We start from the raw sequence: 18961 nt of genomic DNA on the forward strand, positions 1-18961 counted from the left end.
GATTATCAAATTCTTACTGAAGTTCTGGTTCAGTCTTCCCTGTATCAAGTTTGTAATCTAGATTCAGGGCTACTTGCTGGCAAGGATTTCACAAAGCTAGTAAAGAAAAGGACACTGCAGACATTTCTAAGGAAATAACAGCTTCATTTCTAGTTCCCGCAGCAGAAATATGTCGCTTGAGGTTTGCTTTCAAATGTGCCATGGTTAGCATCAGAGTTTACCCATTATAATGTTTCCACTTTGAGTGAAATTCAACACACTTGCTTCTCTCTCTCCCCCTCCCCCAGATGAATTCAAAACTATCTTATTATGCCAAAGCCAAATGAGTGAAATACAGTCAGAAAGAACACAACACTTCTACTTGTGTTTTGTTCCAGACAAAACACCATGAAATCGCTATTCTTCTTACTACAAGCCTTCTCATATCCATGCCAGCTTTACTGGTGCCAGTGCTTAAGTTGCAGCACAGACAGTAAAGTCATTCAAAAGTATAGTCCCAAATAACTCTTGCTATTTGACATGGGTACTTTATTTTGCAGGACAATAATTTTTCATTCATTGGAACAAATGCATCTGATGGAAAGCAACTGAATTCAGGACAAGAACTGCCTCTTAGGACTTTCTCTTAGCTTCCACTGACCAATGCAAGCAATTTCAAAAGTTAGAAAGTAACTTTAGTAGCAAGTTTAATCTATGGGAATGCAGCCCTAGAATGCTTCCCCCCCCCCTGTTCCAGACTAGCTAGGATTGCATTCCCATGGTAATCCATTCATGGTGGTATCAGTATCTAGTCTGCATGTATATTTTATAGCAAACTGGAGCCAATTCAACTGTGCAGCTATGAACAGAAGCAAAGCTTTTGCTTCTAAGTAGTGTAAATAGCCTTTTCCCTAGGCAGAGTTCCCATGTACTTGAACCATCCAATATAATAGCAGTCAGTCAAACAACCATCATCTTCACCATTTCCTACACAGAGAATTTTGTTAAAGAACAAAAGCATTCCATCACAAGCAGCAGAGTTTAGCCTCGTTAACAATGAAAATGATGCTATACAAACAGCAAGCAAGCTCAGGGGTGTCACCCAATGTGGAATGTCTACTTTGTGTGACTTCCTGAGCCCTGGTGGCTCTTTCCTACTGCACTCTCTTGCTTGCAATACATTACGGCCCTGTTGGGTGATTAGCCTAAGCAAGAAAGGCTTATAAATAAATGCATCCTTATCTCCTAGCAAAAGGGTTTCCCTTCAAGGTTCAAGCAAGCCTAGTGCACCTTCACATTAAGCTAGCCTTCCCCCAGGTGATTCTGCTTCCCCAAGTTCAGGCTCTCTTTTTTCCAACAAGTACTCAATATCCCATACTTTTTGAGCATACTCAGTCCACATTGGCCCTTTGTTGGGGGGTTCCCCCCTTCTTTTTAACTTTTGCAAATGTCAGGGTTGCCCTTCTACAATAATTCTATTCACTACAGCAACTGTATGCAGGTGGCGCTGTGGTCTAAACCACAGAGCCTAGGGCTTGCCAATCATAAGGTCAACGGTTCGAATCCCCGCAGTGGGGTGACCTCCCATTGCTCGGTCCCTGCTCCTGCCAACCTAGCAGTTTGAAAGCACGTCAAAGTGCAAGTAGATAAATAGGTACCGCTCCAGCAGGAAGGTAAACGGCATTTCCGTGTGCTGCTCTGGTTCACCAGAAGCAGCTTAGTCATGCTGGCCACATGATCCGGAAGCTGTACGTCGGCTCTCTCAGCCAGTAAAGCAAGATGAGCACCACAACCCCAGAGTTGTTCACGACTGGACCTAATGGTCAGGGGTCCCTTTACCTTTACAGCAATTGTGGAGCCACTATCTGGCAAGCATGATGAACAACAAACCTCTCCCCACCCAATCTTTATGATGTGGAACTTAGCAAGGATGGTCCTAGTAATTGCTTGGAGATCCTGGTCACCTCCCCATGTCTAAAGCTGTGAGGAAGATTGCAGAACCAAGGCACCTGGGGGCTGAAAACTGGCAGCTAATGTTCCCCAATAGCCTTTTCTATTTGCTTGGTCACTGCTGCCTGAAGGTGCTCCAAACATCTTTGCTTGAGCTACATACTAAGCTTCCTTCCCCATCAGCTCTTACAGTAGAGGCTGCCTAATGGCACTCGAGGCAACTTCAAGCTGGAACACACCCTGCCTGGAAAACGCTGGAGCGTGCAAATGTTTGACTTGGCAACACAAATAGTAACTTTTCCCTCGTTTCCCATTAGCTCCAGTCTTTTCTCTACTCAAGTTCACTCTTAGAAGCAGTAATTACCTTTTGGTCCATCCAATCCTGTAACGGATGTTTGAACCCTTGTGTTAAGTAGCATGGCTGCAGGTATTTGTTTTAGAGTGGTCTGAATGGGAAAATTTTCATCTCTACCACTCTTATCTGCCAGGTATTGAATTGGTTCCAAAATAAATAAATAAATGACTGAAACCTTTAGAAGCATTTTGAAGACCTGGAATATTATTTCAACCTTCTTACTATGTACACTGAGAGCTAGTAGGATTTAGTAGGACAGTGGAGACCATGGTTCATATCTTCACTCACCCATGAAGCTGGTTGCAATTCCTTGGACCTTCCCACAGGCTAATCTACCTAACAGGTTTGTTGTGAAGGAAAAAAAATAGGGGGTGGGGACAATGTTTGCTACCTTGAATCTCTTGGAGGAAAATGGGATATCATACAATATAGATATGATGAGAAGGGAGATATAAACATATAACAGAAAACAGAAACTATTTTACCATTTGTTTAAAAGCTTGGCTGAAGTATTTATAATGGTGAAATATTATTCCCGCAACAGGATTCAACAAGTCAATCACGGGTGATTTGTTAGATGTATTAGCCAGGGACAAGGGCAAGTGTTCAAAAGGCAGGAGGGAACTTGAAACACAACCTCCCCCTGCTCAAATAAGCTATCTGAAGCTATATATAACATAGCTCTACACCTCTGAGTTGTAGCTGCGGACAGCAGTGCTCAACTTCCATTGACAAGGCAGTTGCATCTTTGGAGATAAGAAAGGCGTAAATCAGGCTTCCTCAAACTCAGCCCTCCAGGTGTTTTGAGACTACAATTCCCATCATCCCTGACCACTGAGTCCTGCTAGCTAGGGATCATGGGAGTTGTAAGCAAAAAACATCTGGAGGGCTGAGAGGGCCGAGTGTGAGAAAGCCTGGTGTAAATGCCTTCCAGCCTTAATCTGACAATTCACTGCAAAGAACTCCATGAGCAGGTATTCCGGGTGACTAGAGAGAGTTTGAAAATGTGGTACCCCACTTCCTGCTATGGGTGCATTATGCAAAAGGCATTATGGCACTCCCAACTCTCTACATGCTAGTTTTGGAACTGGGTTTTCCACACTGATCTGCGATGGTCAAAAGAGGGTTCCCTTGACTAAACCATTCTCCCAGCAGATATATAATGGCACTTGCACAGCAAAGGAGCAACCAGTGAGATTTCCCTTCTACTTCTGTTCTCAAAAGCATCTGCAACACTTCCTAGGGAACTATTGAGCGACTGACTTTTTATAAGCTAAAGCCATCCAAAAGTAGCCATGCTTTAAAATATCAATTTGACTGTTTTAATTATTTACTTGTTGGCCCACGCCATAACTCGGGTTCCATGTCCAGTAAGAAAGCTGGCAGAACTAGGGAATAAAGCAGCATTGGTTTTACATGGAAGAGAACCACAAGAACCACTATCAGATATATGAAATCTCTTGGCAGTTAAAGGAAAAATCTGAAGCTTTAAAAGACTCTCTCCTTGTAGTTATTTCAATCAAATACAGACAGCCCATTTATCGACAGATTACCTACTTCCCTCTGCAGTCAATTTAAGGAAATCTCATTAATGTTTCATATATCCATTGAACTAAAACCCCAATCTATAGAAAGCTTCCAAAAAGCACAGAATCGTTCAAGCATTAAATATTTCCTATATAGTGGGTTTTTTTGAGTCACAGTACAACATCCACAAAGTATCTTTTAAAACAACAACAATAGCTCTTCCCATGACTGCTCAGAACCAGTTAGGCACATACCATCAAAGCTGCCTTTCTCTGTGGCAAGTTGTAACAGTTGATTGAATGTTTCAATGGAAGGCCGATAGACAAAAACTCCTGAATTGAAACAGTCCGGCCAGCCTGGATCTGGTGCTGCTGAAAGCTCTTCTCTTTCGAAAAGCTCATCAATATTTGACAAAACCTGGTAGGACAGGAAGAAAGTTTGGGGGTACAAATTTAGTATTCCAGCTGTGAATGCAATTATATAAGTCCCCTTTCTCAGAGTACTGCAGAGTTTAAGACTTGATACCTGCAGGACGTGGGTGGCGCTGTGGTCTAAACCACAGAGCCTAGGGCTTGCCAATCAGAAGGTCGGTGGTTCAAATCCCCATGATGGGGTGAATTCCTGTTGCTCGGTCCCAGCTCCTGCCAACCTAGCAGTTCAAAAGCACGTCAAAATGCAAGTAGATAAATAGGTACTGCTCCGGCGGGAAGGTAAATGGCGTTACCGTGTGCTGCTCTGGTTCACCAGAAGCGGCTTAGTCATGCTGGTCACATGACCCGGAAGCTGTCTGCAGACAAACGCTGGCTCCCTCGACCAGTAAAGTGAGATGAGCGCTGCAACCCTAGAGTCATCTGCAACTGGACCTAATGGTCAGGGGTCCCTTTGCCTTTACCTGGGCATGGTTTTTCCCTGGGGAAAAGTACATTTCACTCTATGCAGTCAAGCTCCAAGAACAACTTCCTTGCAACTGCAGGAAAACCATGTTGCTTTTACTTGCCCAAGCTTTGCAGTAGTGAGAGGAAACTGCTTTCTAGACAATGCAGACACTTCTGGGAGTCTGTGCAGGCTGCCCCACAGCTTACATTAGGAACTTCTCATGCAACCTAGCTTCCGTTCTTAGGATGACATCACTGCCCATATACTGGCAGAGGAAGGAGATGCTGCTGGCACAAAACTGCTGGGTGCATTCAATGCTGTAGGTTAAGTTTAGCTTCTCTTGCGGCATGCTGGCGAGGGTACAGGTCTCAAGTCATGCATGGCAAAACAATTTGTTTTAATAATACACATACGACTCAAGTTGCTGCATAAATATCCACCTAAAACTTTAGGAGCTCCAGCAAACAAATGTGTTCTTAAACAAGTAGCACATACCATTGTGTCTGCATCCATGAAAACGCATTTTGAGTACTGTATTAGTTCCCAGCAATGGAGTTTTGTCAATGTAATGCCAAGCTCGGGCCTTTTCAACAGTGCAAGATGGGCTGAGTCTCCGCTGTCCAAGACATCCACTGGCTTTACTTCATCAAAAACTTTTTCCAATACTTTCCTATTGAAACAAATGGTCATAATTTACATCAAGGTTCAGTGCTTGCTCTCAGCCATATTAACCCCCACCTCTCCACAGATCTTTTGAGAAAGGAGGTTGCTTCATTCTGTTTCCGCTCAAGAACACACCTTTAGGAATTTGCCTAGCCATGTGGCCACTTTCTAAAGAGCACAAGAGCAGACCTTCAGGTAATGCTCTTCAAAGGCTTTGATCCCCTGGGCTGCGTGATCCCCCGGCCATGCGATTCATGGCTGGGATCCCCCGGGCAGCACGGAACAACGTCCCCGCCCCCGGAGGGGAGTGGGTGGCCATGTGGTCCACTGCAACTCCTCCCCACCGGGTGGTGGAGCAGATTTGTGACAATTGCTGTGCTGTAAAGTTTCTTTCATGTTTGGCATAGCATTCAGAAGTCGGACTACTAGTTTTCACAGGAAGAGGATGCAGTTGAATTAATCGAATCATTCCTTTTAACTAGATTTTCCATATACAATCCTGATCCCCCCTGCCCCCCAAGAGATCAAATAGTGTTTTATTAGTTATCTACTTTCTGTTACAACCTGTACCTGGAGATCCAGTAACTGGTCTTTGTATTACAGTATTTCCAACATCCATGGGCAGACTGACTAGATCTTGTGATGCAGACATCTGTACATGCATTATTTCTTTTGAACTATATGATCAGAAGCACACTGGTCCTCCAGATGTGAGGGGAAACTAGTGCCAACACCAGACAACAAATGTACTTGATTAGATTCAATTTCTAGGCAGTCCTCTCCCACTATACAGTGGCTCCCTTATACCAGGATGAAGAAACAGGACACACTGTTATTGGTGGTGGCAGCACCTTTAGAAGGAAATGCCTAGGACAGGGGTCAGCAAACTTTTTTCAGCAGGGGGTCGGTCCACTGTCCCTCAGACTTTGGGGGCCGGACTATATTTTTTTGGGGGGAATGAACGAATTCCTATGCCCCACAAATAACCCAGAGATGCATTTTAAATAAAAGGACACATTCTACTCATGTAAAAACACGCCGATTCCCAGACCGTCCGCGGGCTGGATTTAGAAGGTGATTGGGCCGGATCCAGCCCCCGGGATTTAGTTTGCCTACCCATGGCCTAGGAGAAACAAGCCATGAAGATTGGCATTACTGTTTAACTGCCGGTGGTGATGGGAGTAAATTATCTCAGCACAGCTTCAGTTTTCTTACTTGAATGGGAATTGCTCTCCCAATTAGAATTAATAGGGATTTTTTGGGGGGGAGGGAGAAATACGTCACATCTGTTTTGTTTCCTTTCAGTAAAGAAATTGTAAAGGATACTACTGGTGTTAACAGATATTTCCATTTGTCTAGCTAAAATAAAATCAGCCAAAAAATGCTCCTAAAGAGAGTTCACCTAGTTCAGTTTCCCTCTACTAGGCAGAGACTGACCCAAACTTCTTATTTTAGTGGCTTGACTAGTCAAGTATCGTATGTTATACACCTTACCTCATGGGATCCGAGACATGGGGAGTGATCAGTACCGTCAACTTCTTTGTTGTTCTGTGGTTTCGCAGCGAGGACCCCAGTACAAGTGCTCCTTTCACATATGAATCGTTTGTGGCTAGTGTCACAAAAGACTGGTCTTGAGGAGAAAAAGACACATCAAGTCACATTAGTAGCAAGTGCTGGAGGAGTTAGGGTTCTTCATGTGTTCTTAATAAGTTCAGCACAAAGGATCTCATTCTCAGACTAACTGAAACCTCCAAATCTCAGGAGCAGCATGTACCGTATCTAAATAATGGTTTCCGGAAGACAACAGGGAGGGCTGGTGCCTTCATTCTCCTGCATGTGGGCCCTACAGAAGCATAAACCTGGCCACGTGGAAACAGAATACAGGAAAGACCCTTGTCTGCTCCAGCAAGGCTTTTAAGGTAACTTTATTTTACATGCATAATGCAAGACGCTTTCAGTCCTTTAAATTATATACTAATGTTCAGCTTGGACATTTAGGATATGGGAGTTCATGGGACGTATCCTACACAGTGAGTGGAAGTTAACCCCCGTTTGCCAATAATATTCCTTTAGTGTGCTTTATTTGAATTCTTTTGCAACAAAGAAGGCACAAATTAACTAGATCAGGCATCCCCAAACTTCGGCCCTCCAGATGTTTTGGACTACAGTTCCCATCTTCCCTGACCACTGGTCCTGTTAGCTAGGGATCATGGGAGTTGTAGGCCAAAACATCTGGAGGGCCACAGTTTGGGGATGCCTGAACTAGATCCTCCACAGACTTCTAGCAGCTCAGTTTGCAGACTTGTAACTAACAGATTTCTAGTTGTTACCAGCCTTTGTTAAATGTATCTGATGTTTTCATTTACACCATTTGACCACAAATTAGAAAACATGTACAGTATTAATCACTAGAGTCATGCAAGGTAGAATAACATTCCTACTTATTAAAGGATGAATTCTTATGCTTGAGCATAGCATGATCTTAGCAACTTCGTCCCAGTCATAAATCACTGTTCTCTACAGTCTCAGTTGGGCAATAGCTGACATTCCATCTTTTTAGCAGCTTTAACTATTCATCCTCACTCAGTGTTTAATTGCTGTTACAATCTGCACTGTGTGGTGCCAAAGTTTTAAATATTTACAACTTACACAGTATGTTTAAGGTTCTGGCTGTGGAAGCTGAAACGCTTTGCCTATTAAGCGGGTACACATTTCAATTTTTAAACCACTACTGCTACTAACCATACTGCTTAGAGTTCTCTGTATACCACCTCAACAACCTCTCTTCACCACCTTTACTGTAACAATTTGGGCTGTTGGCAAGTTAAACTAATGAAATATGAAGAAATGGCAAAATTGACGATGAAATTAAGAGGAAGAGACGATAATGAATTTAAGAATGGAAAAACTTTATTGCATGTATACAGAAGCAATGTACACAGGTTAATACATTAGCAGGGTTTTAAGATTACTTGTAATTTTATTATGAATGGATAATCAGTGATTTTAATATGATACAAACTTAATTATGGACATGCAATATCTTGATAAATAAAAAAAACCAAGGAAGGGATTAGATACAGGCATCCCCAAACTTCGGCCCTCCAGATGTTTTGGACTACAATTCCCATCATCCCTGACCACTGGTACTGTTAGCTAAGGATCATGGGAGTTGTAGGCCAAAACATCTGGAGGGCCGCAATTTGGGGATGCCTGGATTAGAAGGCAGTCAATTTGTTTTGTTTTAATTATGTATTATTGTGTTGTTGTTGTTTTGGAAAACCAATAAAATGTTATAAAAAAATATTAAAATTTGGGATGCTATAGGACCAGGCTATAAAATAGAGCCTTGAACTGAGGAACAAATCAGTTTGCATACCAGTATGTTAATAGATGCACACCTACTCTAAGCTACTGGATTGCATCCTGTGCTGTCCATGCACAAGTGGAATGGACAATAACTCAACCCTGCAACCCTCAATGCAACCCCCCCCCCCAAATGTGAGGGTTCCCCAGCCTCCAGCAACAGATTTTGGTGGCACATGGGGGCCTGCACAGGGGTGGAGAAGAAATACGAAGTCCCTGTGGCTGAAATGAAGTCTGCTTGTGCAACATTGGGTTTCTTTTTTTCCTTTAAATCATTTTAATTAATTTTCCAATATAAACAGCCAATTAACATATAACCATAATCCAATTAAAAGCAATAAACCAAAAAAGACCAAATTGTAGTCCAAATTATTTCCCCCCCCCTGGGCTTCCCATAGTCTGGTCCTCTTGAAGTGTATCTCCCATGTCTCGTTCCTGCCTTCTTGTTGGTCGACTGGGTTTCAATGCATAGCAATGTTTTTAATTGAAATCTTTGCAGCTTGCGGCAAACCAGCTTAATTCTGTCTGCAAAAGGGGAACCCTTAAGTCAGCATGATTACTAGGAAACCTGTGTAGCAATTCAGATTTTGTAAGTCACACCAGAATAGCTAACAGAACGGAAGACAAACTCTAAGCCAGGCATCCCCAAACTGCAGCCCTCCAGATGTTTTGGCCTACAACTCCCATGATCCCTAGCTAACAGGACCAGTGGTCAGGGATGATGGGAATTGTAGTCCAAAACATCTGGAGGGCTGAAGTTTGGGGATGCCTGCTCTAAGCTGTACTCATTTTCTTGAATGCATGGTACTTCCTGCTTAAGAAAAGGAGAGCAGTACAACTGCCTTTATGGTCCTGTATAATATTCCATTTAGCTGGATGTGGGCAGACTGATGCAGTCTGGAGGTACTTCAGAGTCTAAAGATCTATAGTTGTGACTTGAGTATTTAAAGCTTTAGAAGCTCTTGCCCACATCAATTTCTCTGGTTTGCAAATGTGCCCAAAAGGTTGACAATCTAGACCCATTCCAGTCTGGGTTCAGGCCCTGATTTGGAACTGAATCAGACCTAAGGGTTGTCTTTATTCTGAAAGGATGAGTTGGAGGTAAAGGGTTGCAATGGTTTTGTTCCAAGCTGGGAGGTAAATTCCAGACAATAGCATTGGGTGGCTGTTGCTCTGCCAATCTGGAGCACTAGGTCACCAGTTCACTGAAAACACCCAGCTCTACAAAATCTGAAGCAGGTGCAGCCATGGACCATGTTATGGATGCTGGGAGGGACTGGATGAGGACCACCAAACTGACACTAAATCCTGGTAAAGTGAGTGGGCTCCATGGGAGAATGGCCTTGGGTCTGGGAACTGAGAAGTATACTTGATCCAGACAGGGTTGTCCTCCCTCTGAAGGAAAATTTGCCAATATGTTTTTGCTGCTAGAATTAAGCTACAGTAGTTTCCTTTCAGGAAAAAGAGAAACAAACAACCCTTAAGACTAGTCAGGCCCAAATTATAAAGGGCTACAATGTCCCAGCTGAAGCTTCCCACCAATGAATAGAAATGTTAGATTTAGGTAAGGTCTAATGCAGAGGTAGGCAACCTAAGGCCCATGGGCCGGATGCGGCCCAATCGCCGTCTCAATCCAGCCCATGGACGGTCCAGGAACCAGTGTGTTTTTCCATGAGGAGAATGTGTGCTTTTATTTAAAATGCATCTCTGGGTTATTTGTGGGGCCTGTCTGGTGTTTTTACATGAGTAGAATGTGTGCTTTTATTTAAAATGCATCTCTAGGTTATTTGTGGGGCATAGTCCGGCCCACAAGGTCTGAGGGACAGTGGAGTGGCCCCCTGCTGAAAAAGGTTGCTGACCCCTGGTCTAATGGATAAGAAATCTGACATGTATGAATTGTGTAATTTTGCTATTTAGCTAAGAGCATTAAGACACAATCTCTCACACTTCAAGTTGCATCAGCTTCAGTGAAGGCGGTTCATACTTTGGTAATCAGCCATAGGCATCATGGATTTCCCAGACCTAGCAATGCTACATGAGGTCAAATCCTTCAAGCAAACATAAGCTGAGAATTTTCAATCTAAGCCTAATAGGCTGTATAATAGAGAGCTAAGTATGGTTATTAATTACATAATCTTGAATTACAAGTTTTTATAATCAATGTTATTGCCTCAAATATTTGGCTAGGCTAAAGTTAAATTGTTAATACTATGGTGAAGATAATTACCAGTTATGTTTCATATGCATCTAGAAGAGCTATTCTGTACAGTGCTATGCCTGGAGGCTCAAGTTTAGCCACCTGGACACTGAGCTATGGTGCACTCAATAACAGCACAGGAGTGATTTTATTATTATTATTATTATTATTATTATTATTATTATTATTATTACAAACATGTTTTTTACTTTTATTTCAAAAACTTATATACCACCTATAAACCAAGGAATAGAGTGCTGTAGATGATACATGCAACTTTGGCAATGTTTTAAGTGAGTAGCATCTGGAGTGGAGGTAGGATGCTTAAACAGAGAAATGATAGTCCTTCATAATTGGTACTGTTTCTCTTGGTAATGCAATTCTTCTCCTTTCAGCTTTAATACCTAGCCAGAGTTTTGTGGAATTACAGCAGGAATGGAGAGCCTGTGGTCCTCCAGATGTTATTAGACTCAAACTCCCATTACAATCCCTGGCCATTGGCCATGCTGGAAAAGGTTGGTGGGAGTTGGAATCCAAGAACTTCTGAAGGACAACAGGTTCCCCAGTCCTACCCCAAGCACTCATGACTGGCCTACTGCCACTGCTAACAGTCCCACCTGTCCATATTTATCCTGGCTGCTAGAAAAATCAAGTAACACTACATCCATAGTTGTTAAGTTCATGCAAGGCTCAGTGCCATCTGCCTCAAAAACCCATGCTAAGGAAGAAGAGAAGGGAAAAGGAGAAGGGGACGACAGGATGAGATGGTTGGACAGTGTTCTCGAAGCTACAAACATGAGTTTGACCAAACTGCGGGAGGCAGTGCAAGACAGGAGTGCCTGGCGTGCTCTGGTCCATGGGGTCACGAAGAGTCGGACATGACTAAACGACTAAACAACAAGGAAGAAAACAGCTTGGAGTACAGTGGTACCTCGGGTTACAGACGCTTTAGGTTACAGACTCCGCTAACCCAGAAATAGTACCTCGGGTTAGGAACTTTGCTTCAGGATAAGAATAGAAATTGTGCAGCGGCAGCACGGCAGCAGCGGGAGGTCCCATTAGCTAAAGTGGTACCTCAGGTTAAGAACAGACCTCCAGAACGAATTAAGTTCTTAACCAGAGGTACCACTGTCAAAGGCTGTGGCTACCAAGTGTCTGTAAGCACACTTAGATCATGTTCTTGAGCTACTGAGAATCTGAGCTCAAGTTCAGCACATACATCATTTGTGGTTTTGATTACTGAATTATTCCTAAGTGCTATTGTACCCTCATTCCTTCTGTGAAGTTTTCTATAGCCTTTGATACTGTTGTTTGGAAGGTATTGACAATGTAACTACTTCGAGTAGCTCTGCTTGTTCCTGAGATGTCATGAGTAAGTTAGCTGCTCATCACAATCCTTGGACCTTCACACAAAGTTAATCAGGTCTTCTCTCTCCTTTGCTATTTGGGAGGGGGATTCTAAGCAAAACATACACAAAGCTGATGGGCTGGATAATAAAGGTACAAGTCCATAAATCTTGAGTCTTAGTAGCCAAGCCAAACCATGGCTTAGCTCCAGTTACTGAAGCAGCAGCACCAGGGGAGCAGTGAAGTGGATGTAATCTTTCTGGGTACCAGCACACTGGCTCATTCATGGTAATTCATTGTTTAGCTTACCATGACGTGCAAAAAACACACCAGGATCGTCGGTCACAATATCAGACAGTTGAAGGCCAGCCAACCAAAGCTCATGCTGGCTCTATGACGGGAAGAGGAAACACCGGGACATCATCAGTGATTCATTTCATGATCCCCTCATCACCTGGCTTGCAAGAGTGATCCTGGATGAATTACTGTGCCTGGAATTCTAAGTTGCATCAATGGGTAGGATCACCTGTCAGTAATTTTGGGCATGGCAAGGATGCACCTAAAGCAGGCGGGTTAGATGGGGTGGAGGAGGCAACAGCAGAACAGAAGCACAGAGGCTGCTCTCCTGTTTTGTCCAAGTTGGAGAACTCATGTTTAATTGGGGTTTTAATGGGGTTTCACTTTTCTACACCAGTATATTTAAGCCAGAACAGGTATGTTAAAAAATGCTCACTTGTCTTGGGTTGCAAAATGGGGAACCCTACCATTTTCATCTTGCAGCTGCAGGCAAGTACCTTCAGAAACAAACTATCAAATCAAGGACTATTGGGAAACATTGGTCCCAGAACAGACTTTATAAGGTGGCATTGCTTCGTAGATGCAGAATGCATGAATTTCTAAAGCCAAGCCGCTGTGGGAAAAGTAGACTAAAAAAATGTCCATGGTGTGACCACTCGACATAACACGCTTGAACAGGCCACACAGGATGCTCAGCTTTTAATGCATCCTTCCTTCAAGTAACCACACCCTGCTTGCATACATATTAGCTGCTTTTCAAGCAATGATGCACCTTTAATCTAGAAAGTGAATTGTCAAGTCTGTGTGCATGTCTTTTGCCATCAACACATGTAACTCAAGCATCAGGCTTACCAAACTATTTTGAAACTTGCTACACAACAGAAAAGAAGTTACACAAACCTGATGAGGGGCATATACAATGTGGCCCTGTTTTGCTACATTGCATTCTGAACTGCAGCCATTATTTCCTCTGACCAGGTATAGAACAAAGAGATGGCGAACCATGTTATTTGTAAGTATTATTCCACATTCAACCATCTGTATTCTTTTGGGAAGCTAAACTGAGGTGTTTCTGCTGGGGCTATGCATCCCAGAAATACATGTGAGCAACACAAAGAGACAAGATTCAGAGTTGTGTCTCTATCAGTACAAGATGAATGTGCTTAAGGGCAGGAAACAATACTGTCAAAAACATATCAAGCAGTGCTTCTAATTCCTGACTCTTAAGAGAATATTAGCATGCCCAAAGCTTGAGTTTTGGAAGTGAATAAACCTTGTTGCACACCTATAAGGTGGTTGCATGTGTCAACTGAAATGATACCTGTGTCATGGCAGGAATGAGTTTTCCCATAAAATGCTATTAGAAAAATGCTTCTCTGTATTCTGGTAAGGTTTATACTTCAGTAGGCTGTCGACCATTCATATTGTGAAATATATGTACAAAACAAAATCCCCATTAATTCCAAGGTCTTCAGGCAGGTTATATTATGAAGGGCTACATATAACTATCAGTCTGCTATGGCAAGGAAAGCTTCACACCTCAGGTTCATATGATAAATTCAAGTGGAAGACTGACTAGTAGTTGATCAAGACTACAGCTGCTGAATGAGAATAGCTGGGATCTGAATTGACAGTGACTAATCAGAAAAGGTCTTGAGGTCATGGTGGGCAGCTCAATCAAAACAACTTTCTGTGCAGCAATGTGGAAAAAGAAATTCCATGCTAGAGATTATTTCCAGTCCCTTTCCTAAAAGGAATTGTGACTATTGTAATGCTTTGCATGTGCATCTGTGGCATAGTCACATTTGGATTATTTAGTGCATTTTCAGTAGCTCCATCTCACTAAAACAAGGGGGGGGGGACACCTTAGAACTGGAAGAGGTTCACAAAAACCCGTCTAGATCAGTGGTTCCCAACAGGTGGTCCGCGGACCCCCAGGGGTCCGCGAGCTATGCCAGAGGGGTCCGCAAGATGCTATTAGAATAAAAAATATATTAAATATATTTCGTATGATAACAGATTTTTTGTTTTGGCCACTTCCTGCATGAGCAGAGTCTAGCACAAAACTAGAATTAGATAGAGGCAGTAGTTCTGCTGTATGCCGTTAGGTGGTGCTTTACAAACACTACTGTTTTGCAAAGAGGCAGCGTGCGCATTCTACTAACGCTCACCTCCCCAAGATGCTTTGCGCGTGTCGGCTTTATTTGTGCGCTACTGCGCAGGTACCCTGTCTTCTCCATTCCCCTCCCTCCTCCCTGGCGTGCGCTGCCTCTTTGCAAAACAGTAGTGTTTGTAAACAAAGCGTTGTTTTCCGCGGAAGCTACAGTTCAGAAATAATGGACTCAAAGGACAGATTTAACTCATCTCATTAAGAACTGAAAATTAAAACTAACTGTATACTGATGGAGTACTCTGTTGTAACTGTAAAAAAGTATAAATATAAAATATAAAAAGACTCTTAATTTGGCTCTCACTTTTTAATTTTAGGATTAGGAATTAATGGGGGTCCTTGTCACAATAGTGGCTCGATGAGGGGTCCTCGAGGAAAATTTTGTTGGGAACCCCTGGTCTAGATGAACAGAGGGACAGAATTGACTCCATGATGAAATGCAAAAGATTTAGGAAATCTTAGGGTGTTGTTTTGTTTATTAAGTTCTCTTTGGTCACTTACATAATTGCATGGTATGGAAAAAGTAGCTGTCAAAAGTACTGGCACTCAAGGTCACTTAGCCACACAGACTGCAGTAGGTTTAATAGAGGAAGTACTGATATAAATTAGGGATGAGGAACCTGTGGTCCTCCAGATGTTGTTGGGACTCCAAGCTAATCAGCCCTAGCCAGCATGGTTGAAGTTCATGGATGAAGAAGATGTGGTCCAACAACACCTGGCGAGCAACAACTTCTCCATCTCTGATTTATGGATTTGGTACCATAACATATGGTAATGGTCAATAACTTAGATGGCTTTAACAAGGGGTGAGATAAATTCAGGAAAGGATGACAGCTTATTGATTAAAAGGGACAACCATATTCAGCAGCTGTATACTACTGAATTCCAGCTGCCTGAAGACATTGGTACAAAAATGCTGTTTTCATGTCCTTCTCAGCTTCTGGAAGGCATCAAGCTCAGTACTATGGAAAGCAGGAAGCTGTATCCTTGACAGCGTCTCCTTATATTTCTGAATTGGGCATCCCTACCAAACCCTGTCAGACTCCTTATAAATTACTTGAAGAAACCATTGTCCAGCAGCTTCTTCAAATTACACAGATCTAAAGTAGCTTTGCTGCCAGTTCTGTCTTTTCCAACCCAGCAAGATTTTCTCTAAGAAGAAAACTTGCTAGAAGCACCATCTTCCTATCTGAAGAGATATGGTTTCAACTGGTTGTTGAAAGGCCGCCCTGTATAGAGAAACTTTTTAAGGTTTTTATATATGCTGGAAGCCACCCAGAGTGTCTGGGGCAACCCAGTCACTTGGGTGGGGTATAAATATTATTATTATTAATATTATTATTTTCAAAGCTCATCAATACATACATATAAGAAGAAGTGTGCATGCACACAAAAGCTCATACCAAAATAAAAACTTAGTTGGTTTTTAAGGTGCTACTGAAGGTTTTTTTATTTTATATAAGAAAACATGGAATAGAATACTTCTCCATGAGATTCAAGGTTCATGGCATCATATATAAGCTACTTACAATTATAACTCTTATCAGGGTAGTGAGCTTAAAAAAGCAATTTTCCATAAATGGCAACAAGTTTGAGGAAGATGGGTGGAAGCAGAAAGGCCATATTTAGGGTCATGCTTTGCTTATAAAAGGAAAGGTAGCTTTGTTTTGCGCATAAGAACTGGGCAATACATTTATTAGGATCAACCAAAATATCACGAAAGTGACAAAATTGCAGTGAGCTTTTGAGTTCAAGTTCTCTTTACTAGGTTACACAAAGTAAGGCATTGGGGAGACAAGGAAAAACGAAAGTACAAAGAACCAGGCTAAATGAATCCTGCAGTCTTGAGGTCTGTCTGCATATTCACTTTCAAGATAGAGGACATTGCAGTCCGAGTACGGTAAGTCACTCCCAGGTGTTAGGATTTCAACCTAACCCATGGGCGGATTCACATTTGACAGGATGCTGTGGTCCCAAGACACACAGAAGAAATGCACACACATTTTACTTTCCCAAGGGATCTGGATTTACGTGATCAGATTTAGTAGACCCCATCCAAGCTCTGAAAAGCACAAAGAGCTGAAAGAGGAAACCACATCAGTGATTCCTGTCTTAACACTTACCAATATCAGTTGCTTTCCCCATTTTAAGAACTGTCCCCTTAAGTGGTGCGAACCTCTACAATCAGTACATTCAGATAAAACTGCATTATCTGCCCATCCATCACAACAATTTTATGTGAAGTGACAGAAGTGATTTCTCTTCCCTCTCAATGCCATCTGGGGGTGGAGCAGTGGCGGCGGCGGCAGCAGCAATAGTTTTATAATAAGCATAGGCAAACTCGGCCCTCCAGATGCTTTTGGCCTACAACTCCCATGATCCCTAGCTAACAGGACCAGTGGTCAGGGATGATGGGAATTGTAGTCCAAAACATCTGGAGGGCCAGGTTTGGGGATGCCTCCATTAGAAGATCCCTCCGTTTTAAAAGTGCAGCAAGCTTTTGGGTTACACAGAAGCCCGAACAAGTGAAGAAGCTTTCAACTCGCTAGCACCTGATCCAGACAGACATCTGACCCGTTTGGGGATCATTCTGACTAGTTAACATGGGCATCCCCAAACTTCGGCTCTCCAGATGTTTTGGCCTACAACTCCCATGATCCCTAGCTAGCAGGACCAATGGTTAGGGAAGATGGGAATTGTAGTCCAAAACATCTGGAGGGCCGAAGTTTGGGGATGCCTGAGTTAACAGCATCAGTTGCAACCTGAGAAAGCTACCAATAGGTTTCAACGGTAAGCACGACAAATAGTCTACACACAGAAAGTAATGTTAAGCAGCAGGCCCGCTCTGGAGTAAATAAAGTCTGTGCGTATGTTGTGGGAGGGGTATGCAAACAAGGAGGTTCTCTTTTTTCTCCCTCCTTGGAATGAGCAAGAAACGGACGAGGGAAGCCAGTATCACCTGCTAATTAGAGCGGGAATGGGGGTGGAGAGATGATGAAGAGGAATCATTTTTCCACATGGTGACCTTTACCATTCAGAGCCCACCAGTCACTGCAGCGGCGAGAGGGGGGAGGGCGTCCAGAACAACGGAGGGCAAAGCGTCCGCAGGCATTCGAGCCCCCCTACCTCACGCGCCATCCCCGTTCACGAGCCAGCCTAAAAATAGGAGCCGCCATGACCAAAAGGGAGCAGCTGGGGTCTCCCCCGGACAGTGCGCAGGAGAGAACGAGCGCGCGCTGACTGGGCCGCCAAGCGCAGCTTGCGCTTCCTAGTGAAGGAGCCCTCCCGGCTCGGGCAGCGCGCACAACGCGGAAGAAGAGGCTGGTGCCGCTCGTCAGGCACCCAGGGCTGGAAAGAAACGCCTGGCCCGAGGCGACGGGGCGGGGAAAGCCCCCGGACAAGAAGCCCGGGCGGCCGCCAGAGCCTCCCCCCGGGGCTGACGGCGAGGAAGCCGTAGGGAAGGAAGCGCCTCGCTCGAGCCTGTTCTAGGGGAAGAGCCTTACCTGCCATGTCGCTCCAGTCCAGAGACCCGCTTCGCAGATACGGCTGCTACAGCTACTTTCGCTCTCTGTCTCCAGCCCCACGCCTTATATACGGGCAGGCGGGGCCCGGCAGAAGGGGCGGGGCTTCAAGGGATGACCAAAACGGGGACGGCCACAGAGGGGCGGGGGCAGGAGGAGAGAGCATGCGTGACGTGGACGGAATGGTCCTCGGAAGCGCGCAACCTTCAAAATCTGACGGGCGCGCTCCTGTCTCTCGCGGAGAAAGCCGGGCAGATATTCGTCAGGCGAAGAGCGTCTCTTCGCTCAGGCAGAACTGTAGCGCGAGACGCTCTTCGCCTGACGAACGTCAGCCTTTTTTGGGGGGGGGGGGAAGTACCCTGTTTAAGACAAACGCTTGAGGCAGACCCGTAGCTACGGGGGTGGGGGCTAGCCAGTTGTTGTTGTTTTGCCCCGGGTGAAGCTTATACAAGTGTTTCATCTTCCTCACTCACAATAGGAGAGGAATATTGGACCAACTGCTTCCCATTCAGGACAATGGCTTCTGTTGTTACATTGCTGATTAGATACAATATGGGAAATCAGCCACATATTCAGGGATTTGGCCTCATTTCCCCCCTTCTTATTATGGGCTGGTAGCCCAGAATGAGCCTACTGGCTGTTCTGGCCTGTGCTGTGTGAAATGCACCGATTCTCCCAGTGTTGTGTGGAACAAGAGCAAGGAAGTTTCAGAT

General features: G+C 43.8%; 1 protein-coding gene across 4 annotated transcripts in view; it reads right to left on the reverse strand.

The window, feature by feature from the left end:
- Positions 1 to 18330, reverse strand: part of GYG1 (glycogenin 1) — a 30819-nt gene extending 12489 nt beyond the window's left edge. For 2 of the 4 annotated variants that reach the window (XM_035133203.2, XM_035133201.2), the window contains exons 1-5: positions 18231 to 18330; positions 6845 to 6980; positions 5183 to 5357; positions 4066 to 4228; positions 3619 to 3672 (exon numbers count right to left, since the gene is read on the reverse strand). In XM_035133203.2, coding sequence (XP_034989094.2) covers positions 3619 to 3672; positions 4066 to 4228; positions 5183 to 5357; positions 6845 to 6980; positions 18231 to 18237 — 535 coding nt within the window. In that variant the 5' untranslated portion in view covers positions 18238 to 18330. The remainder of the gene's footprint in view (positions 1 to 3618; positions 3673 to 4065; positions 4229 to 5182; positions 5358 to 6844; positions 6981 to 18230) is intronic. The other 2 variants (XM_035133205.2, XM_035133204.2) reach the window with 1 other exon arrangement.
- Between the last annotated feature and the right edge of the window lie 631 nt (positions 18331 to 18961).

This window comes from Zootoca vivipara, chromosome 5 (genome assembly GCF_963506605.1).
Source record: "Zootoca vivipara chromosome 5, rZooViv1.1, whole genome shotgun sequence".
Taxonomy (NCBI): domain Eukaryota; kingdom Metazoa; phylum Chordata; class Lepidosauria; order Squamata; family Lacertidae; genus Zootoca; species Zootoca vivipara.